We start from the raw sequence: 24,471 nt of genomic DNA, 5'->3' as shown, positions 1-24,471 counted from the left end.
ATACATCTTCTTTATGCATTTATTTATATGTTCATTCAACCATTACAACACATTTCAGAACAGTAATCATTAAGAACCATAGTAGTAAAAACAAAAACATTTGAATAATAAAAATAATGAAGATGTTTTGCACATAAACACACACATTCCATAAAGTTGTCACACACCAAGTTAAACATCCATCGAACCACACCCGGCCAGTCCCCCCCCCCCCCACCCCCACCAGAACACACCTGTAGCCCGTCTACTTGACTAATTGGCACGGTGTGAAAGCCCCCGGTCTCAGCTCACTCCTTGAGAAGAGTGTTTGTTTCATGATCTGCTCTCCATGCGGGACTCCTGCATGTCGATTTGTTTGCCTTTGCTTTCTTCTACCTGCTTTTTCACCCTTGCCTCCCTTTGGAACATGATTCTGGAAATAAAGCCCCACACCTGGATCCTCTCTCTGTGTCCCTGTCTAGAGTTGCAAAGTGGTGGAAAATTTCCTGGAAAGTTTCCATGGAAATTTTAACATTGGAATTTTGGGAATTTATAATGCATGAGGAAAAAAAGGTTCTGACAAGTAAAGGGATCTGAACAGCTTTGTGGGATGTCAGCATTTTATTTGCACCTTCAGTGGAATGAGGGCAAAGTCTAGGGCAGCTTGGCAAAGCTTTTCGAATAAGCAAGACCTTTGAAACTGAGAAGGAATCTAGCAGCAACCGAAGCACATCTCAACATCAACCACTGGGAGGGTTTTTTCTCTTATCTGATGCCCTGTCACCGGCTGCAACAAAGGTCTTACAGATGTTGACAGCGTCAACTGCCTCTGAACGAACCTGGCCTCTCTTTTGCAATATGCTCACAAAAGTCTGCAACGGGCTCATAGAGGTACAGCTGGAGAAACTGGTGGCAGTTTGGGCAAACCTGAGGCCCTTTGACACAAAGTCTGATTTCCAGATTGTTCCTCCACCTGCAGCAGTCGATAAAAACTGATATGACCCATCAGTCTCCTCAGGGCGAAGGTAAGACAGGAATCCTGCGTCAGGGTCCTAGGCTCCCGTACAGCATTTATATTGCGCAGCTGTTGGGTTTAACTATGAGCCTGGAATTACATTTGGAGAAAGAGGAGCAGGGAACAAGCGGCTTGGAGGAACAAAACCAAACCAAATATGGAGTGCAAAGCAAACCTCCTTCCCCTAATAAAAACAGACCTTTCAGATTGAAAGAAGCTAACTGGACACTGCCACATAAAGTGAGTTGCTATCGATTCTTAATATCATAAAGCAAATAAATCATGCGCATTATTTCTGAATTACAAACAAAAAGGTGCTGACCTCATGGAAAAAATAAACATTCAGTATACACCTTATGCTCACAAAACGTCATTAAATAAACACTGCATGCTAAAAATATTAAAATATTACATTTATGTACTACATAAACCAGTGTAGAATTATTTTTTGTTTTATTAATCAGAAAATGAAAACAGTGGCCTCTTTGGTACTTGGCTCCTCCCAAAACTCAAGTTCCTCTTCAGTTCACTGCCGGCAGATATTCGTGCTGGTCTGCAGACTACTTTGTGACATTCCACGGGGGAAACTATAAACAGAATTTGTCTGTCAGAAAGACTGAATGCTGTTTAGACAGAGGACCTTATTCTCTTCTCGGTCATTTTGAAACAGCCATCGGGATTCTTGTATGCAACACATGAAGGCAGCTACACAGCCGCACAGAAACATAGCTACTAACAAACAGAGTGACTGCCAGCTCACAGCATCCCGGCAGCCTTGCTATGTCGACACAAGGACATTGCAGGTCTCACACTGTCCAAACGTGTCACAAGAGACACCCACCCTGCATCAATGTTAAAAAAAAAAGTGCTTTTTAAAAAAAATCCATGCTACCTTAAATTTATTATCATTATATAAATACCTACAGACCAGTTTCATTTGAGGTGAAAAGGGGCCAAAAAAGAGATTTCATAACACACACACACACACACACACACACACACACACACACACAAATAGAATCGCTTTTCATGTAATTATATTATATTCTCAACCATCACAGAATGTCTCAGCTACATTATAAACTTAACAGCTAAGAAATTCATCTGATGGAACTGATCCTCTTTTGTTGTTTCTCAGTACCTGTGGTGCTGTGATAACTTCAGAGAACCAAGTGCGGGAAAAATTACAAAACGGAACTACAGAGCTCAGGGAACAGCCTGCCTGTCATTTAGATAAGCGATAAGCAGGGCTTAAGCAGCTTTTCCACGGCCTCGCTTTCAATTTTATTTTTTCACTGTTGAGTAACAGTGGGTATGTTTTTTTCCCCACTAAAAGAAGCTTCAGGTCAAATGTTTATGAACATAAGAGCAGCAATCTCCTCTTGGCATGTTGCGAGAATATTCCAGGCATCTCGCCAGGAAAAACAAAGATGTCCAGCCAGACTTCAGTGATACCAGTCTGCTAAATGCCTTGGTGCCTCTCTGCTCTGTCCAAAGCTGGACTTACCCTGGATTCCCTGACCAAGCGTGAGGTCAGCTCAAGGCCAGATGATGGCTGTGATATGTCTTACAAAATTATGTTTCTGGTCACCTCCAGAAATCGTCACTTTACCAAAAGTAAGAAAATGCACACACACATGCAAAGAATCCAACCAATCAGACTGCTCAGTATCCATGACGATCTGATACCTTTTAACAATATATCATTACAGGTCCTTCTGAGGCATGTTCTCAGGTTCCCAGTTGTTTTAACCTTACTCTATACATCTGCTACTCTTAAAAAAGCACAAATCAAACAGGAGATACTAGGACATCTAGACCTGCTTGGACCTCATTATGAAATCATATACCTTAATACCTAAGGTTGTTTGATTAATTATGTCCTGTATAATAATTTCTAGTAAATGTGTTAGAATAAGTTTGTGACTCCAGGTGTGCAAAAATAGTATTCACAGCTGTCATCCTATAAACATACAGTACTGTGCAAATGTCTTAGGCAGTCAAAGATTATGTTTAGTGCTGTTTATATGGGTAATAAGTGTATATTTGTTCAGGAAAAAAAACAACATATGCAAAGTAAGAGTAACACAATAAAACTAACAAGATTTTTTATTCTCCAATAAGTTACTGATATCTTGTTGGATGTCTAGAAGAATATCACTTCGGTTGCCAAACCTTTCCTAAGGGCAGTCATTAGAGGAAATTTGTAAACACAAATTTCAGTTAATGTCAATTGTCACCCACATGACCTACTTTTTATGACATTAATGTAACTGAAGGCCAACATTTTATTCAAATTTATATTTGAGGTTTTGTTTGCATTCCTCTCACTGGTAAAACCCCATTAGGAAAACACTGAGGTTGCAGTATGCGGTTGCACATACAAAGACGTGGTTAAAATCTGGCCAAAAAAACAATGCGACTGTGGTTAAGGTTCTTGTGGAGGATGTCGGTCTTCCCTCTTTTCGTAGGGTGAGCTTTGTATTCCCAGAAGCCCTCACTGCTACCTTAAGAGACTCCAGGCCCATTGTAGGGTCAGGGGCTGGGTTTCCTGCAGCCCAAATGCCAAATGTCACACTCTAAGCTTTCTGCCATGTGAGGGGAAGGGAAGGAGGCTCTCTGACTCAATGGAATTCATAAGACACACAGAGAGCCGCTGGGCCTCCTTTTAGGAATGGTACACTTTTGCCCTAACAGTATTTACAGAATAAGATTAAGGATGTAATAGGTCAAAGGCAGGAAAACGTGCTAAATGAAAAGCAAGGGGATTCCCATGACAATTTTCATGTTCAATTAAATATACATTAATATTCCCCTTGATATTCAGAGGCTCCTGTTCTTGAGTCACCACCAGTTATGGTACTATTAATACAAATGACAATGGACTGAAGTCCCGACCCGCATGCACCCCAGCCCTGTGCGCTCTTCTGCCTGGGATGGGCGGCCGGGAATCTCAGCCCCTGACACGACAATGATCACCGTATGAAGTTACATTTGTGCACCACGCCGCACGTGTGCTTCCTCTGGTCCAGCCTATTTGAGATGAGCGCTTTAAGCTATTCTTGTGACGTCCGACTTGTGAACCACCTCAGGCGTCGCTCCCCCACCGATTCCCCAACTGTGACTGCAGGAGTTTTAGGATGCCTTTGATAAATATACAGTGAATGGCATATTATAAAAACTGACAATTGTGATAAAGTGAGAATAGTCCTTCAGAGGTCATTAGGAATGTCACTGTAAGCCTTTGTTATAATGCTGGCACTATCTGAGAAAAATGAAACTAAAAAGCAAATTTAAAGTTGGGCAAATTAAAAAAACTCAATCATTAATACTATATTATTAGCCACATAAATTACAAACACAGAACAATCATATTACAATCATCACAACTGTATGATGATTAGAAAATATCAAACGGTGTTCATCGGAGTTGTGACCTACTGTATAGCCCTGTTGACATGGCAACCATAGCCTGAGCATGAGGAAAGCAGGGTATGGGTGCAGGAATGCCTTACTGGAACGGCAAATATTTTGCAAGGGAGTTGAGAAAGTGCAGGTTAAACACAGAGCCGAAGAAGCACAGGCGTCTTTTAGGTCCTCCTCAGTCCTACATTAGCCTAACCAAGCATGGAAAATGTCAGATATACTGACTCTATATTAAGACTTACTCAGTGTGTATGTGTTATTCCATAGGCAACCAATTTGGCTGCTTTCAGGTCAGTAACAGAATTTAGAGGGGGAAAGTGAGACATTTCTTAATAGCATAATGTTTTTCTTGGCACAATCTTTAGATGATCTGTGGCAGATAGGGTCCTCATCTCACCTTTTTTATAGTTTTACCCCACTGATCATGAACAGCTGCCAGAGAATCACTCCACTTTACGTGTTTCTGAGATGTGCCAAGTTCCCATAACTATGTTTTGGCAAAGCTAGACCTGTAGTGAAGGAGTACTTGAGAAAACTCGCATTTCAGCAGTGATGGGCAGAATGAATGTAGAAAAACAATGGAAAAGCATTAACTTCTAACCTGTTCCAATGCAAATACACTGAAGTTCATATCAAATGTATGAGGTAAAGTGCTTATTAGCCTTTAATGGCTTATAGCAGTCAAAAGATTATTTAAAAAAAACAAATCCAGTTCTTTGGATCAGCAAAAGCCAATGAACTGCGCCGTACAGGCAGTGTCCTTTTAGGCGAGGTTTCTTTTTTTTCTCCAATGATATTTTTATAACACCACAGTCCTGAAACATTACCTCAGCCTGGAAATGCCTACAATTCTTCCACCTGACTTTTAACCATTACAGATTCTACACAGCTTGTAAATGACAGAAGTACAGGCCTATGGTCAATTCAGGCTTCCCCGGTTGGAAAAGCAGCACAGACATTGACCTCAAGAACAAGGTGAGACTTTTAGGTTAAAAAAAGATAAACTCCATGCGGCTCTGTCTATAAAGGCCTTAAATACATTTATTTGCACTAATTCAATGAGTAACAATTTAGAAGAAACGCCTATACAATAAGTAACAATAGGCAAAATGCAGTGTCTATAATGAGTACCAATTAAGAGCCAGTGTGCAGTGCCCACAATGATGAGTAACAGTTAAGAGGCAGCCTCAGCACTCTCATCATAAGCACTAAAATGTTATGTATGAAACAAGTAATCATTAATAAGCAGTGGGTGTGTAAGAAAGAATTGAATAACAGATGAACATAAAATGGCTGATTTCTCTTTCTGCAAAATTTAAACAGATCTTAAAAAGATCAGTTAATGACCGCCAACACACTTCAGCTGGTTCAGCTTCACTGGCAGCTAGTTGCCATGGAAATAGCACAATAGATACATACAAGGATACACACACAGATAGTGTCTGAGTCAAAAGTTAGAGTTGGCAGGAGGATGCAATCGAATGACCCTTGAGCACAGCTCTGAACCCAAACTGCTCCCTGGCTGCTGGATACTGGCCAACCTGCCCTGAACCCCAAACCTGCTGTCACCTGTACATGTTACTGTGCGTCTCTGGAAGAGCAAGATGGGTTGGCGAAATCCCAGTTTCCCCATGGGGATGAATAAATTAACAGCTTTCTACTATTCTATTCATAACGATTACTCTTAATGTCTTTACAACTGTTTTTTTTTTTTGTTGCCATTCCTTGATGGGCATCTATTCCCCACACATACTCACCAGTGCAGGCGGAGAGCATGCAGGAAGGCTGACAGGCCCTCCATGATCAGCAGGATGCAAACGGTGAGCGTGGCGAAGGCTGAGAAAATGATGGATAAGCCGAAGAAGCCGCCATAGCTCCTGGAGCTCAGGCCGAGGCGCATGACCATCCCCCACAGCACCTCAGATAGCTCTGTGGGACAAAGAGAAGTAAAGAGGCGCACTTCAGTGCCCGAATACCACAGCACAGAACGTAACATCCTGTTAATTATCTTCTCATTGACATGCTGCGGCACCAGAGTAATTTAATATCCACTTGGGGCTAAAAACTGTATTCATGAATGAGTCCAGCAAAAAGTACATTAACAGTGCATATGGCAAAAACGTGACGGGCGCCACGCCTAGATGTAAGAGGGCGAAAGTAACTGTCAATGATAGAAGATGCTGGCATTCCTTGGGAAGCTGTCAGATAGAGCTTTGACACTCACGTGCATGAGCCAAGCTTAAAGCCCAAAGGCGGAGATAGGAGGCTGTGTTGGAGATACAGCCCAAGCAGTACTCAATGGTGTGGATGGCCTGGTGGACTGCTACATCTCCAAAGTTAAACTGCAGGGATAGAACAGAGGGAACAATGCAGGGAAGCTCTGGGCTAAATCCTTGATGTAGTGCACTCTTTGTGTGAGGGTAATATGTATAAGTAGATCTGGCCTCTATTCATTGAGGTACGTGAAGTACAGGAAAGGCTCACATCTCACAGCAAAAACAGTTTATCTGGCTTCACTGTGGCACAACATGCCATTATGTAACAAAGCAGCAACATGTATCCTTTTCTACTTATAAATCCAAACAAAAGTCTTCACATATACATCTATACACCAATGTTAAAATGCATCTTATTCATACTGAAACTTTACTCTTGAGTAAAAACAGATTTATATTATAAACGCTTTTCAGCTAAATAATACAGAATGTGTATTGTGACAGACCAACATCAAGATGACAAAAATGGACGTCAAATAAAAGTTTTGAAGTCCTTTTGAGCTTCTTTGCTTGTATGTTATTCTATGGCCTTCACACTACATCAATGGGTAAACTGGGAATGCTGTTGTTTCTAAGGCAACATAACATCCGTCCATCCATTTTCCAACCCGCTTATCCTACTGGGTTGCAGGGGGTCCGGAGCCTATCCCGGAAGCAATGGGCACGAGGCAGGCATTTGGTTGTTCACTCACACATGCACGCCTATGGGCAATTTAGTAACTCCAATTAGCCTCAGCATGTATTTGGACTGTGGGGGGAAACCGGAGAACCCGGAGGAAACCCCACGACGACATGGGGAGAACATGCAAACTCCACACACATGTGACCCAGGCGGAGACTTGAACCCAGGTCACTGAGGTGTGAGGCAACAGTGCTAACCACTGCACCACCATGTCGCCCCGGCAACATAACAAAGAATACAAAAAACAATGAGGATCTTCTGAGTCAGACCCCTATAATTTGGTTAATATGAAGAAGATATTTTTCACTCTGTTCTAAGCTGGCAATTGGATCTCTCCAGCAAAACATATTTTCTTACATGATAAGGCGCTTGTGAAAACATACTAGACGTGATGACAGGAAGTACAAACCACAGCTGACAATTCTTTAATAGAAGAAAGGCTGAGACTGTTCTTCTATACTATTACAGTAGCTGTGAGTTATCAAATATTTATGAAATGGGGGTAGAGAGAGTATTCTCAGAAGGACTTGAAATCAGATTAAAATGAGATAGTTGGGAAACATCTTAAAAAACACCTGTTTCAGAGAAGACGACACAGGAGTTTACCTCATCTCCGCTAAATCAGTCCACCACTATAGAAGACTCCATCTGTTCAAGCCATTAAGATCTCTCTCCAGTTTCCCCAGAACAGTTATAGATTTTTGCCATTAGTATTCACATGAATACATGGAAGCCAAAACAACACACGGTGCTTGCAAGACAGTGAATGTCAAAGATGAGGATAATGCAGCAGATGACAACAGACAGAGCAAGTGGAAGACGTGATAGAGACACAAGCCAGTAACATGCAAAGTTCTCTTACCACTTCCTCTTCTGCATGCTTGAAAATAATTGCAGATTATGTTTATTTGCAGAGTCACAACACACACAAGTTAATTTTAGCAAAGGCTACCGTCTGGAGGTCAGTGCTGATGTAGAATGACACACTGAGAATGTATTAAGATGGGTGCTCTAGAGCAGGGGTCTCCAAATCTGGTCTTGGAAGGCCACAATCATCAGATTTTCCAGCTCTCATTAAATATATCATGGGACAAATTATAGAGTAAAAGGGATATGGGGTGTACCCCCACTTAAAATCCTTCCAGGTCTAGGTTTGTATGACTCAGCTCTAGAGATGTGAACTTCCCCACATCAGCTGAGCTGCCATCTGAGATCACAGTGTTTCAGATTTTAAATAAAAATGGTCATTCCGTTTCAGAATATTCAGCAGAAACCTGTTCTAAACAAGAATGCTTACAGAGAGAAGCCTTATGGAAAGATTAGGATTATATTGTTGTGTCTTGATCAACTCCAATTTGTATCATGTAGGTAAGAAAGTCTACGTTGTTTTTCTTTTGTAGTAGTGTACTTGAAATTTTGATATCATAGCTTAATCATCTTGACATGACCCATCAGCAAAACTGTACACTGAATTTTAGGAGCTTTGTCTTAGGTAGTAGGCCTGTTATAAGATACAAGCTGAAAAGTATCCCACTTCCATTTCAAAGTAGTATCCTAACAAGGCTTGTTCTTAGCCTGCTAGGCTACACTTTAGATCTCAAAGCTCAGTAATGCAGATATTCAAAACTTTCGGTAAGAGCTACATTTGCTTTGCTAAAGCAAAAAAATCTGCCGTGCAGGAGTAGGTTTGGACTTTGGAGATTGTCATCGGGGGATGCAGGTGGGGTGGAGACATGGGTCAAAGAGCCATAGCTCCTTAGAGTGTGGCACTTACCTCATCATCCTCAGAGTGCTGAGACAGCTGGTCGTGCTCAATGATCTCTGCTTCATCTTCTGTGGGCCCGTTACCAACCCGGACCCCACCAAATTTCTGAGTGCCCTGTTGAGTGAGTCCCGTGCATGATGAGGACACACCTGTTTGTTCTAAAGATTCTAGATTCTCAGCAGGGCTTTCTTCCCTCTTCTGTGACTAGATACAAAATCCAAAAGTCTTCTTTTGGCTTGAAGCATGCCTTGGGTTTACTTTTCTGGGTATGTACCAGACACTCACATGCACAAGTGAATATTTTGAATACTTTTACTTGCCAATTAATATCTATGACTAAAAAAAGATATTCCTTTTTTATACTATAAATGGATTAAAAGTGGCACACAAAAATAATAAATAATGCTAAACTACATTTACAAAATATTTGGTCAAAATGCTACACCAAAGAACTTGGATTTAGTCACAGTCTACCCAAGAGATACTTCAAGCATTTAAACAAACCCAACAAAAAGTCATGCTTAGGGCAACCTTTGAAGACTCCTAAAGCCACTTTTGAAAGATAAGATTGTTAGACATACAGTACTCTGCAAAAGTCTTAAGCCATCAAAGAAAATGTTTGTCTAGGTTGCAAGTCTGCTCCAACAAAAACACAATACAACATTAAAATGCATGCAAATAAGATGCATGTTTAGACTTATTTAACAGATGCTTTTGTCCAAAGTGACCTACAAGTGAGGCAAATAATACCTTAACAACAGAAGAGTTAGACAGAAAAAATAAGTTCTTCTGTCCTCCAAACGGTTACTGATATCTTGTTGGGTGGCTAGAATAACACAGTTTCAATTCCCAAACCACTCCTCTCCCCAGCCATTTCATTAAATTTAACTAGTTGCTCACTTAATTAATGTACTTTATCAGTTAAATAATTCAATGATGTGTTCATTAGCCAAACAAGATCTGCTAGTGGTTGAGTCAACAAATCCATGAGTATTTTGGATGGTTATTTCAAAAACTGGGGTGACATCAAAAGAGGTTTGGAAATGAGTAAGGTAACACACATTTACACATATGGTATTCTATTTTACACCAACACGAGATGATTTAAATACAACTCTCTTGGGCAGCCCAAGAGTTTTGCACAGTACTGTATTTATGGTACAGATTGACATACCAGGTGTTTCTTCCACAGGTACTGACGACGAAGCACCATTGTTTTCACAACCAGCATACAGGGAACACATGCAAGGGCAATCACCACCAACAAAGACTGGATCCCCATCTATAGATTCAAACAGAAAGAAGTTAGGTTGCACACCCAGCGAAAGGCACTAGGTTCCATTTCTTCTCTGACACTCAATTCCATGGTCCCAACGCACAGACAGGGACCATCACCTGTCCACTGTAGAGGGTCTTGTTTGTGGGGTCACTGTAGTTGAAGAGACACATATTGATGAAGGCAATGAGCAGGCTTGGGGCATCCTTGGAGGTGGCAGCATCATAGGCACCCCACTTGTAGAAGATAAGAAGGACCAGATATCCAAAGAGGCTGCTCATGAAGACTATCTCAGGGATGAAACCAAGGAAGATGTTCAGAGGCTTCTTGAAGTACCTTTGAAATCACAGGACAAAGAATTAAGCAACAATGTGGCTTAAAAATAATGGTCTTATACTTCTTTGATCTCAACACTTAATGGTCTCAACACTGCGTCTTAATTAAAACTTTTCTGTAATTAAAAAAAAAAAAAAAAAAAAAAAAAAACAATTTTGAGACCCCTGAGAAATATCTTGGAACCTACAGATGATTGAACAAGCTGAGGGTGACCCCAAACAGCATGTGGACCACACCCAGAATGACGGACATCTTCATCTTAAAAGAGTTGAGGAAGGTGAGCTTGTTTTGGGCAATGTTCCAGATCTATATATAAAAAACGATCATTAGACTCAGACATTCATATAAAAATAAATAAACCACCACATTTGCATCATGAACCTATTGCAGGTAAGGTATGAACTCTTACCGGGTCAATACCCAAAGGATAAGGTCCACCGAAAACTCCTTCTACTGCTGGATCTATCTGTAACAATGCATTATCTTCAAGTGTTTTCACTCTAAGGAGACAATTGTAAAGATGTAAGTATAAAGTATACTATTCATTACATCTACTATGCAAACAAATATGCAATCAGCAGACAATGAAAAATTCCAACAACTTACGACCAGTTGCCTCCCTTGGGTGAAAACATGGGTCTCACACTCCAGCCCGATCCAAACATATTAAGTGATTTTGAGAAGCAGTCATTGTAGATGATTCCAGTGTAGACAGAAAAGACTCCCATCAGGAGTATGATGTAGCGCCCAGCAAACACCATATTGAACATCTGGATTGTATGAGAAGGATATCATGAAAGTCATTATTTAAGTTGCCTGATAAAGGTGTGGACAATGATTGAGCTTCCTAAGTTTTGTGGCTGTATCATATGAACATGCGCATCAAAACCCTACTATTAACACCAGAATCAGGTGCCAAAGTCAAATAAGAGTGATCAGACATCTCACAATACTTGTAACAATGTGCATATGCAAGTTAGGGTAACTGGTGTTTGTTCTTTGATATTTAAAAAAATTAAAATCCCATCCTCTCCAGGACTGCTAGAGTGAGACTCCAAGATTTGTCCTCACCTCATTGTCACTCTTTTGAGAGAGGAGCCGACTCTCCCTCAAGACCAGATAGAGGGCAGCACACATCATGAGTAACCCATGGCCCATGTCACCAAACATGACAGCAAAGAGGAAGGGGAAGGTGATGATGGTATATGGGGCTACAGGACAGACGTTACAGAGGAGAGAGAACAAGATTCCCATTCCGTTATCTAGGCTCAACGCTTATTAATATTTCATTGAGTGTCACAATGCTGTACTTTCTACAGTACCTCACACTGAAGTCCTAATTCTGCATTTTACTGATTATTGATGAGGCATGAACCATAACCAAGAGCCTTAATGAAAGTATTTGCGACAGAACTTGCACAACGACCAATAAGACATATGCATTCTAATCAAATCAAGCATTTGGATCACATGTCCAGCTAATCATCTGACAGGAACAATACTTAATATTTGTGGAAGAAAGTTGAGGAATGTTAATTAACACAACTAGACTGCAAAGCCTGTGCTGTTAGTTGATGTTATTAGTGGTGTTGTCTTCTTTCATACTTCCTATCCATCTCAGCCTTGGCTACTGAGATGAGCAGTGTGACTTTCCTTCCAAGCTTGGCTTGATGAGACTGGGAGTACCACTTTGTTTTATATTAGGCCCAGGTGCAACAACTAGAGATATAATGTTCTGTCTGAAAAGTCTTAGAAATAGTATCTTTGAATTATGCAATAAAAATCCAATTGCTCTTGGAGGCCCTATTATTGCTCTGAGAAATTGTTCATCTGTGCTCACTACCTCAACGTTTGTTGATGTGTGCAAGTCTTGCTCGAGCAGTAATGGGGACATTGCATTCAGTGCTGAATTACAGTAGGTACTTAGAACAAATAGAAAATAATATATTCTCATTATATAAGAACCAAGCCTCCAGGTGAAATTTCTGCAATGGATTATTCATGACAGAACACAAGTGTGTTGGGAGGCTGCAAGTGAGGCCTAGGTTTTTTGTATTTAGATTAACATGGGTGTTCGTTACCTGGGTTGATCTCCCTGTATGTCCCAATGCCATAGGCATCCACAATGTTCTGGAAGCCAGCGGTGAACTTGGTAGTCTTGTTGAAGGTGGGTGGAGTCTGCTTAGTCTGCATCCTGTTGAGGATGGAGGGCACCGTAGAGCCGCTCCTCTCCTGCAGGCGGACAGAGGACCATGCTGATGCTGGTATCTCATGCCCTTTACGCCACAGGAGAGGACTCTTTGCTCAAAGAATCTTAGGGCAAAGTACCTCATGAGAAGATGACAACCTCATCGGGTACTTAACATCCATGTTTTTCCCCATTACCACTTATAACACAAAGAGATCATGTCTGCATACACAGAGCAGGAGTAGGAACTGAACTCTCTCAGCTTTACACAAGATAAGTCATATCTAACATATAATGATAACTTCACTGTACAGTCTTAGGTTATATCCAGACACACATAATCAGTTTAGAAGTGTTTTGGTTAGCTCCCCAAATACAGCAGGTGATGCGAAATATCCTAAAACTTATGGTGCTGGCCAGAGACAAACTGTATCTGCATGACCTATAGCACACCAGGCGTGCAGTATAAGGAGCCCAGTCCGACCACAGCCTGTTACGAAATGAGAGGAGAGAGCAGCAGAGACCGTACGCTCATGCACTGCCATTTAAACAATCAGTCTGAGATTCCAATGCTCCTCTCCCACTCTGACCGCTGACCTCAAGGAATTCCACCAATGACGCAGTGAGATCGATGCCACTTTGCCTCCTCTGCATCTGGAATATAATCTTCTGCTGGGTGTGGACCATAACCTACCCACACATTACAGCTGTACTTTTCAGTGAGCTGTCATTTTTAGTAGAATCCAAATTCTATTCAAATGCATATAAATATCCAGACCACTGCTTTCATCTCACTTAGATACAAGAGTACACCATCCCTTCAAAACATGTTTTCCACACCTAATTGTGCGCATAGGCTATTCATACCCCTGACTAAGCATTAGTTAACTTAAGGGGAATTACTGTTTTGAGTGATCACATTTGTCATTTAATAATTCTATTTACATGTACAGTCACGGATTTTCACCTAATATGCCATTCTTGAAGGAAAAGGGACAGCATGTGTATTAACAATATCTCAATATCTGAGTAAAAATTAAAAGGAATGTGCGCGCGCGTGTGTGTGCATATCTTAAAAAGAGTTGCTACAAACAATAAATGGTCTGTTCTACTGTAATCAAGCTGATTGTCTGGGAAATATAACAGCTAATAAGCCATGAAAAACCAGGACAGTTGAGGGTCTTACTGTTTAAAAAGTGACAGGTAGTTGGATTCACGCCCGGCAAAGCCCAGAAAAGGTAGGCTCAAAAGGCTGGGTATCCTGTCCCTCTCGTCACTCTACAGTGACCTCTACTGTCAGCTAGGCCCCTCCAGAGCAGTGGGTGGAATCAAGCTAATAGTGCTTCTCTTCCTAGTTTGTTAGGCTGCTCGATGAAGCCCACAGCCCACATACTGAGATGAAGCAGGTGACTAATGGCACATGTGCAAAAAGGCAGCCCCTGTCTCTCAGACAGAAGCAACTAAACAAAGCACAATCCTCACAGGCCCCGAAATCCATTAGCAGTGGAAAAAATGACTGTGAGCCCAAAAGTCAGCCAAGACGATCAAAGGCAAGACAGTAATTCCTGTGTACTTTAAAGTCCTGGGTGAAAGATCACTATAATGCCCCTGGGCAAAGGAGGAAGTCCAACAGTTTGCTGAGGTGGGATGTCAACCAAACATGACTAATATTCATAATAATACAAGGAAGCGACTTGTGGCTGGTGAAACAATCACACAATAGAACTTCACAGATATGGCCGTGCCTATGTTATGATTGGCCTCACGTTTGCATATTATTTCAGAGTCTTCATGTTCCTTTGAGTTACAAGTTTGGAGCAGAAGTTGAGGACACAAAACAAGCCCATTGAAGTATTTAGACATACCTGGCTCAAAATTCACATCTTGATTGAATTATGAAAGAAAGCTCTTGCGTATTACAACAGTAACCAAGACAACATTAGGTTTCAGTCAAAAGGATTGGATGACTTAGGACACAAGACAGCATGACATGCTGGCGAACTCACCGTGCCCCGTCGCAAGGCAAACTGGATCGAGTCCAAGTCAGAAACGGGACACCACACCTCGGCAATCAGACACTTCTGGGTGACGTCAATGTTGCAGAGGTTCAGGGTGTGGTATATGGCCTTCATCTTCCTAACTTTGATGAACCAGACCCTCATCGTCTTGGCGGCGGCCTGCAGGACCCTCTGACGGTGGTCTTCAGTCTGATTCAGCACCTGAAAGGACATCGAGGATGAGGTCAGTGCCGAAGCAATGGGACATGGTGCACTAGAGAGGAATCTGTAAGAATGACCTGAAAATGCAGAAAAGCTAAAGGAGGACACCACCATGTTAACTGCCTCACATTACAGCATTTATCAAATCGAGCATATTGCTGTATCCAAGTTTAAACTACACTGAGTCATATATTCCACCAGGGGAGAAACAACAGCTCATCTGACTTAATGTTGTTGTACTGAACTTAATGAGGGGTTCACTGCATTTTGTTTTCACGGCAAAGTTGCAGATGCTGGGAATGAAGGCCACATCTGTGTACCAGCAGCTGGGGAAAGTGACTGTGTCTTGCCACCGCCAGTACACTGGTCTCACATGCAAACTGGTCCAAGTGGAGTGACGGGCGGGGGGGGGGGGGGGTCAGAGAAAGCGACCCCCTCCCCCTGCCCATCCCAGCTACCTCTGAATGCCTATGAAGTGAATCAGGAGGCTCCGTCTCCACGCCTGCAAACTGATCCAGCTGGCGGGGGCACAGATGAAGCGCAGCTGAATCTCTGACCCACTCCAGGAGGGGGGGGCGGGGGGGGAGGAGCAGTACAAAGCTGCAGGAGACATCCTCCATACAGGGGTGGGTGAACCACGCCAAGTACAGCGAGTTATACCGACAAGGGCAGTCCAAAGAGGTAAGAGTGAGAGACAGACCCTTTTTATGGGTGACAAGTGAAACAAGAGACAAACCTCCCTTAAGAAGGCATCAATTTTAGGTTAACACATCAAACACTCTCTAGCACAAGACAAATACGATGTTACCACTACCTTGACTTTACTCCAATAATCACTGCATTTTAGGATTCAATAATCTGAAATGAAAGACAATTGGTAATAAGTGGTCAGCAGCAGTGCGTTCAGAGGGCACTCACTGCAGCACCCTTTGGCTTGGCCTGGGAATTAAACACAGACTTTGGGAGAAAACAAAAGGGGCGGCCTTTGTACCCGCGCCAGCTGAACTTTAACAATAGCACCCGAATGAATCAGCAGGAGATCCAGCTTTTCAGGCCCAGATGTGGGGGCTCGATAAAGTTATCAGCATTCCCGAACCAGGCTCACACGGGTCCCTGCTGAGGGGGGGGGCCCCGAAAAGTCAACGCCAGCGCTGGATGCCAGAAACATGGGTTTGACTCAAAACAGCTTCAGCTTTAGCTTCAGCTAGAGAATTCAGAGCTGAAGTGCATGTTTTCCAGATCACCTCGCTTCAACACTTCGCTAAACCCAAGGGCAGGTTCGGGCGCGCCCAGAACCGGAGGAGAGGCAGAAAAATGTTTCCCTGTGTCTGCTGTATCTTATTGCCTTGTGAAATAACCAGATGATTGTTAGCTGTAAGAGGTGCAGCAGGGAAATGTAAGCTAATACACTGATGGAATATCAGCATAAACCTACATCCCTTACTGTGTTAATCTGTTTATTGCCACTGCTCAGTAGGCCCTGTGGCCCTACTATCCAAAAAGATTTTGGTTCTAATTCTGTGCCAAACACAGTAATCATGTCACTGCTGATCCTGCTCTCAGAGCCCAAGCATTCCTCGTCTATGCACGGCTTTGGACAAAAACATTTGCTAAATCAATAAACATATACATTATGAGCATAATCTATCAGTGTTGACAACTTTGCTCAGCTGGCTGGCATGATTTTCAATTTGAGACGAGTCTGTATACTCATTTACATGTATGTAAGAGTTTTATTACCCTATAAATAATCTGCAGAGTTTACAAACTACCCCAATGCTTTTGATGTAGCTAATTATAGCTTTATAATGGAATAATATTAATTTGCCGCAAGATTTCTTACAAAACCTGAGTCAGAAAGCATTTGACGCCAGATGCATGAAAGTTGGCAACCCTTCTGTATATTGTATGAAGTACAACAGCAACAAGGTGATAGTAAATAGATTTTAACAGAAAATAATGGAAAGTAATACATACTACAGTTAATGCAGTAAGGTTATCTTTGACACTGCACTTCTCTATTAGCTAGCGGCAGTTTAAGCTATGACATTAAATTAAGGTCCATGTGCTGTATTTCACAGTTAAGATGCACGTCAAAGAGGAGGTTGGCGTCTCTCTCTCGGCACAGTTATGTTCCTACGCTCACTTTCGCCTCTTACCATCTGGAGGTCATCGATGCGGGTGTTGACCCCAGCTGCCATTTCCTTCCTTTCTTGCGGAGTCTCCGGGCATGGGTAAAGAGAAGCGCGGAATCTGAGGACAGGAGGCAGGGCAAAAAAACAGCCCCGACACGACAGAATAATCCACTGTAAAGTCAACATTCATTATATGTCCAAAAAAACACTCTTGCTTCATGATGACAAAATGTCAACATGGAAAAAAAACTTATAGGAGAGTGTTGAAAAGTATAGAAACATTATACCAGATAAGGAGTTCTGGAAGACGGACGGACAGACGGACAGATGGATGTTTGAGTACGTAATGAAAACTTACCCCTCACATATTTTCTTCACCCTGTTTTTCAGCTGGTCTCCTTGGAAAAAGATAATGAACACCGACTTGTGAACCTGGTCCCCCTGTAGGGAGTGACACAAGGCATCAGGGCTGACCACACATCTGCCAGCTCACTGGAATATCACACCAACACTGCCTACTTTTCTGCTTGTACCAAACATTCGAAGCATCTCCAAATTCCAGGTCAAAAATCAGATTCTCCTGTAGACTGCAGAAGATCAGCTAGGTCTCCTGGTGCGGGCACTGGTCCATCCCTTTTTGGAAAACTCTCACTACTTTAAAAAAGAGTTGTCTATCTACCTTCTCCAATTAGCTCTTGAATTCAGTCACTCTGAGTTATGACCGGACCCCTTGTTGTGATGAAGGCCCTACTGTCTTGATTATATCCTTTGATTGCACACAGTCAATGGCATAAAACACTTTCACAAGCATCCCCTAGAGAATAACGTGCAGGATTGTCAACTTACAGCTTTCGTTTGACACTAAGAGCTACTATGGCACAAAGGGAGAAATGTTTCTGTCTACTGTAACTTAATATACTGGCTGCAACCCAAAGAAGTATATAAATGGCCCTTCATTTTATGTGATACCTATCGTGCAGTGATTCGCCAGATGGGCGGGTAAAGTTAGCATAAACACTTGTGAAATTCAACAGCTTACTTCTTATGGGTATTCTTCTACTACTTTTGTTAATTTTAAATATAAGTAAATTCAAAGTAGATAAATTATCTCCACTGAGCAACAGAAATTCACCAATGCTGAACACTGGAATTCCTAAGCTGTCAAAAACATTTCCACCCTGAAATCAAATACTCATAATCTGTTGTTATCCTTTTCCATTATGGCAGTGCTCTGTAAGAGATTAGTGCAAATGGTTACACAAAATCAACATGCATTTAAGCAGATAACCCACAGTCAATAATCATACATTATCAACAACATCAGTGCACTGAGCCAAGGATGATGACAGCACAAGGACTCACCGTTGTGGGGTCTTCCAGGGGGTCCTCGATCATGGCCTGTCGCAGAAACACGTTACCACGGCACACCCTCCACAGCATCCTCTCAAACGTGGGGATGCGCTCCCTGTTGATAACTCCAGCCACAAACCTACAAGGTAAAACCTCTATAAATTTCCCAGCACCTCTCTATCCCACTATCATGTATGGAATTTAGGACAATGGAGATGTTTATTGGTGCTTTTCAACTGATTGCTGAGCTAATGGAAACCAATAAGTCCTTATTCGCAAAACTGCTCAGATTTGATTAGCTACATTAGGATTGGCTGTACGAGTTATATTCCACCCCTGTCGGCAGGGGAACGGTAGGTGCATGGATACCCTGGCAGATTCAGGGGTCCTTGAATATGTAAAATTGGGCAGGGCGGGGCAAAGCTGACCTATGCCTCTGCCTGTCAGTGAAGAGCACACTGATGTGAACGCTGGCCTGAAAAGCAGGCTGTCAGAATCACTATCATTCTACGGATGGCTAAAGTTGCATTAATTCATCAATAATTTACATTAGTGAGCACTGATTGAGGATTTACCAGTGAAGAGGTTTTAAAAATGGAGATGGAGTTTAAAATACAATGATATACACGATATTCATTTTTTTATATCATACATTTTTCAGGGCACCCCAAATGAAATACAACATTTAACGCACTGCTTATTTTAAGCGGAAATTTATTCCTCCAGGGCAAGGCAGAGGGACAGCCAGGGACACTCTCCTGCTTTGAGCTCTGCTCTTATGAATTTTTGTGAGTGCATGCTCTCTCGGAAGCTTATAATAGACCGGCGTGTCTCTTGGGATGCGCTCTGCATCACTGGGACGCTGACCGGAAAAAAGGTTATTAAAAGAGGATACTTGCATCATTACAGTCCTTAAGGGACTGGCTGTTTAATACGTTCAGCAGGAAGCCGAAAATAATATTAATGGTCAGTGTCTGCTTGGAGAAGGGTTAAGAGGAGCCAGATGCCAGGACTCACCCCAAACGCAGAGGTGCCCCACGTCCCGCTTCGCTGGGGTCCAGCAGAGAGGAGGATTCCTCCAGCAGATTGGGGTCCTCCATCTGCAAGTTACGACTTTAAAGTTTCAGCCCCCGTCTGCATGCCAAAAGCACTGCCCCCCCCTCCCACATCCCCACACAAAAAAAAAAATCAGACCAACATTTTGTTTGAACCAACCAGTTGAATATAAAGAGTCACAGTCACAGAGTACTCAACTGGTTGGTTGAAATAAATTGTTTTTTTTTTTTTTACTGTCTGGACCTAAAATGTCCACCTCTGCCCACCAGTGACAGGACACAAGAAATGACAGACACACTTATCCAGGAGAAGTATAGGAATGAAGGCTTTAAACAACCCTCCATTTTGAGGAAACCATCTTCAAATTGATAGCATTCAAATATTTATATATTAAGCATACTGACAGAGTACTAGGTAACGTGACGCCATCATTTCCAAGTTTACCCAAGCGCAATAACCAAAGAGCCACAACTACAATAAACTAAAGCCTGCATGTAGGCAATGCACTAATGGCACTGACTGCTAAACATGGATGAATAATTAGCATTTTTTACAGCACCAGAAATAATTTATTACTTGAAAGTAGAACAGAGAAAAACCACACCTTGCAACCTGAGATTAATCTTTAAAAAATGCTCAACTATTTTAAAATTGAACATCCAGGGTTGGGCACCCATAATATTTTCATACTTCAGACTGTTTTTCAAACCCTCTCAACTAACTGCTGCACACAGATTTAGCTAGTAAAGTAACCCAAAAATCAACATCTGGGCTGCATTAAATGGGTATTTTGCATGTATTGTATTTGGGCATTTTCTGCAGCTGTTTTTTGAAATATACGATTAAACATTCACAGAAAGAAAGGAAGCAGTTCTTGAGTTATGACACCTCCTTAACAAAACCTGAGAATGAAACACTGGAATCAGTGCCTACACCACGTTCCATAACTATGCCAAGAAGGCTGACGGACAGCCGCTGTGGCCAATGAGAAGTCAGAACGGCATGAAAGGTGGGAGGGCAGCCTGACCTCATCGAAGAACTGCTGTGTGCGACGCAGGATGTGTTTCAACTCCGTCAGTTCCAGGAAGTTCTTCTTCAGGGCCTCCTGGTTGGTATTGATCTCTTTCAGCTCATTCTCTAGTTTCTCAAAGGTAGCCTGTCAGTCAAATATGTGTTACTAGATTACTAAATGAATGAATTAGATATTAAAATAATGCAACATCTCCAAAAGTTGCATGCTGTTAACAGTCCTTTAAATAGCATTATTAAAGTACAAAGATACCTCCAAATCAATAATATCCCTTGGGAAAGGAACTTCAGGGTTCTCCCCAGTGTCCATAATTGGGATGTTGGCTTTCTTGATCTCCTTCTCCACAAATCCTTACACAAGTAATATAACAGTTACATTAAAAGCAGGTCATTCATGAGCATATATAATCACAGTGCAGCACAGTTAACTATCTAGTACATCACTTTGACCTGTATCTAGAGGTTGATGGGTTGTTCACATGTCAAACATAATATGCCTGATTAAAAATGTTGTTGGTTCAAGTCCACAACCATACTCATGCACAAAACACTTCATCAACTTTAGTATCATCTAGTTTAGTAACTGGAGTTCTTATCCTTTGAGAACATTGTTGCAGAATACAGATGTATGTGGTGTACGTCAAAATGTATATCACCTTTAATTGCTTAGACTAGCCTATCACACTCTAGGTATGACAAAGTCATTCATTTTTCTGACATACTCTTATGAAGAGTTCAGCTAACAAGCAACTGGGTCCATGTTCATTCGTCGATGATGCAAGCAACAGACCCACCGAGATCTTCTTAAACCTCTGCAGTCTGTGTGTTTCCTTTTGGTGTGATGGTAGGTTGTGTCAGACACTCACTTAGCTTGCGGTCCATCTCTTCGCAGCGTCGCACCTCGTTGACGAACTTGCGCTGGAACACGTTGACGTCAGGGTTCAGCTGCCATGGGGAAGGAGAGCATCTCATCACCATCTTCAATCGTGATTGCACATTCTTTGAAAGCATCAGTCCACTGTTCACCTTGAGCATTGGTAGGCTGAACCACCACACTACCAGTTTGGTAACTGGTCCCAGTTTAGCTTGACAAGCCGCTAATGTAGGGTTGTGGACAGGGGTGCTGGGGGGCATGCATGATATCCTGGCAGATTCAGGGAGGCAGCCCTTTATAGGGACATCTGAACATGAAAAATGATAATCTACACGCTTGGGTAACCCTGTACCGCCACTCTACAAATGTTACCATGGAGACCCCCCCCCCACCAGAGCTTCTAGCCACACCCCTGATTGTGAAATATTTGCCTCAAAGGAGACATCAGTCACAGGAATGAGGGGATGGACTGAGAACTTTATCTGGGGTTAAGTTTTGCCATCACCTGACCTCACACCACACTGACCAGTCCATGCCTCCCCATCTTGCAGGCTGATCCTTCTACACTCTCTGTTACTTTAGATTTCATGTTCATGCTTTACTAATTATACAAAGCAGGGTCATGGTCATTGGGGGCGGAGGTCATTTGCAGGCCATGCCCCCCATCAGATTTGCTCTGGTGCTGGCTTGGATACACACAGTGCTTACAGTACTAGCACTTCTTTGTTCTACCTCTCAGTATCTCTTGGTACTGAATAGCAATAGGATTCCAGTACCTGTTTTTCCCCACTTCAAGCACTTAATACAAAGTACTTAGACATGATCTGCCACTTAATAACAACAACTATAAAGAGGACAATACTACAAAATCAATACTTTAAATAGCAGATGTATACCAATCAGCAGAAAAAAAACTATCAGGTTTAACATTTCTCTACTCAAGAGCAAAGCAAGAACGCCTCTTAACCCTTAAAAGTCACTCACGTCACGGAACTGGACCATTCCCAGCTCTCCCAGCTCACTGACGCAGCAGTAAGCTGCCTCAGATTGGAGGAAGAGCTGTGCAAGTGTCATCTCCTCACTTCTGAAAAGCTCCCCCATGGTGGCTGCGAATATGGCAAGTCAAGCTTAAAAGATACACTTGATTCACTTTATCCCTGTGGAGACAAACAAACAAAGCGAAATGTTACATTGCATTAGTATGTTGATCCAGTGTTGAAACGTACTGATGGGAAATTCTTGCTCCTAAAAGACCTTGTTATCATAAATAACTATATGTTTTTATCGTATCCTTCGTGCTATTTAAGAAATGCTATTAGTTAAGGCTCGTAAATTTTATTTGAAACGTAAAGTAGCAGGTCTGCCTAACAGTAGCTATTGCGCATTCCATGCAATACTCATTTCTCAGGTAACATTATAAGATGTCAGTCTCACGAGTGCGAAATATTATGCTGTAGCGATACAAGGTCTACCGTTTTTTAAATATATATATTCCCACTTTTTTCACCGCATATGTATACTCGCATGTTCAGTATATAAACTATTTTATTAAATGCAGTATACAGCAATATATTACATACGTATGATCCAAATCTACAATTTACGTTTTTAAAGTAAATCAGACACACCGTCGTTTAGGCCTAAATCCTTGTATTCCCCGGATACCGGAGATTAAATATAGCCTATAGCATTTCAATGCTTAAAATATCGACAAATTTGCCCTTTTTACACGAAATATTTAAAGACAAAAAAGACGCAAACCTGATTTCATTGTTAAAAATGAAAATGGAAACAATTTCCACGAAAAACAATCACAGGTGTGAGTTATTCCAGCCTGAAAGACCATCTGCCGCACTATCCTTAACCTTTCAAGGACGCCATGATGATGATGCCCTGCTTGCATCGGCTTATCCGGTCAGCTACAAAAATCTTACATAACACATTTTAATAGCGGCACAAAAATGGATAGCATTGTTTATTAGTGAATGGGCAACACTTTTAAATATACTACGGAGAGAAACGTGATCTTGAGTTGTATTGTTCAAGATGTCCTCGAATTATATCGTTCAGAATTAATATATTGTTTTAATATTGGTATGGCAAGATATTTGAAATGGGACAAATAAATAAATGTGGAGAAAAATATTAATGGCTAACACCATTTTTTATCGCGTAATAACACAAAAAAATACGGATATTACCGCATCATCAATCATCAATATATAGCAGTTAATATAAATTCAGCGTCTTTAGCTTTAACCTCGAAATAACAAATCTTTTACCGCAAACACAACATTGAAACAGTTTAATAATCCCGTATCATATGTTATGTGCGCTGTCAGATTGATGTATCTCGTTAGACGGCTAATGTAGCTTTCTCCGTTGCATCCATACCTATTGAACCACGGTAGATATTGTAAGCCTGATGGCCGGTAAATTAAAGCGGCACAGCGGTTTTGCTCTTACAAATGCAAATCATCGTTATAATAAAACATTAATAAATATCAGGTATGGAAAGATTCTTAATCTGTAGCTTATTTTCTTTGGCTATCCTGCTGTCATAACATGAATATTATTAAGTGGTAATAAAAATTCATGCATGAAAAATAGGCGTTCGATATTACGCCTTAAACGCATGCCATTTTAAGAATTTTAAATCCTGAAATCGACTATTAATAAATGAATCGCGTACTGTAATAGAAGCCTTGCAGACCCCACCGCTCGCTCAGCCTCCGCTCACCAGCATAAACGTGACGTCATTCCACCGAGTACAGGGGTGGACCGGTCCTCCTCCCCCCCTCACGTTTTTGAATGGCATTATGGAGGAAACCCTGGACTGAACCATCAGCTACTAGATGTTTTTTT

At 41.7% G+C, this 24,471-nt stretch overlaps 1 protein-coding gene across 7 annotated transcripts in view; it reads right to left on the bottom strand.

The window, feature by feature from the left end:
* LOC111842501 (V-type proton ATPase 116 kDa subunit a 1) overlaps window positions 1-24,471 on the bottom strand; it is a 25,892-nt gene extending 1,421 nt beyond the window's left edge. Inside the window, exons 1-21 of one of the 7 annotated variants that reach the window (XM_023809142.2) lie at window positions 24,347-24,471; window positions 22,591-22,763; window positions 21,599-21,677; window positions 20,986-21,083; window positions 20,731-20,859; window positions 19,665-19,747; window positions 18,660-18,786; window positions 17,656-17,738; window positions 17,322-17,415; window positions 14,950-15,162; window positions 12,837-12,987; window positions 11,827-11,966; window positions 11,362-11,525; window positions 11,165-11,255; window positions 10,943-11,061; window positions 10,539-10,755; window positions 10,318-10,425; window positions 9,153-9,347; window positions 8,241-8,258; window positions 6,645-6,762; window positions 6,178-6,349 (exon numbers count right to left, since the gene is read on the bottom strand). In XM_023809142.2, coding sequence (XP_023664910.1) covers window positions 6,178-6,349; window positions 6,645-6,762; window positions 8,241-8,258; window positions 9,153-9,347; window positions 10,318-10,425; window positions 10,539-10,755; window positions 10,943-11,061; window positions 11,165-11,255; window positions 11,362-11,525; window positions 11,827-11,966; window positions 12,837-12,987; window positions 14,950-15,162; window positions 17,322-17,415; window positions 17,656-17,738; window positions 18,660-18,786; window positions 19,665-19,747; window positions 20,731-20,859; window positions 20,986-21,083; window positions 21,599-21,677; window positions 22,591-22,707 — 2,516 coding nt within the window. In that variant the 5' untranslated portion in view covers window positions 22,708-22,763; window positions 24,347-24,471. Of the gene's footprint in view, window positions 1-6,177; window positions 6,350-6,644; window positions 6,763-8,240; window positions 8,259-9,152; window positions 9,348-10,317; window positions 10,426-10,538; window positions 10,756-10,942; window positions 11,062-11,164; window positions 11,256-11,361; window positions 11,526-11,826; window positions 11,967-12,836; window positions 12,988-14,949; window positions 15,163-17,321; window positions 17,416-17,655; window positions 17,739-18,659; window positions 18,787-19,664; window positions 19,748-20,730; window positions 20,860-20,985; window positions 21,084-21,598; window positions 21,678-22,590; window positions 22,764-23,234; window positions 23,322-23,367; window positions 23,514-24,298 lie in introns of those variants that run through there. The other 6 variants (XM_023809139.2, XM_023809145.2, XM_023809140.2 and 3 more) reach the window with 6 other exon arrangements.

This window comes from Paramormyrops kingsleyae, chromosome 5 (assembly GCF_048594095.1).
Source record: "Paramormyrops kingsleyae isolate MSU_618 chromosome 5, PKINGS_0.4, whole genome shotgun sequence".
NCBI classification, from domain to species: domain Eukaryota; kingdom Metazoa; phylum Chordata; class Actinopteri; order Osteoglossiformes; family Mormyridae; genus Paramormyrops; species Paramormyrops kingsleyae.
This window is presented reverse-complemented; position numbering and strand designations above follow the sequence as displayed.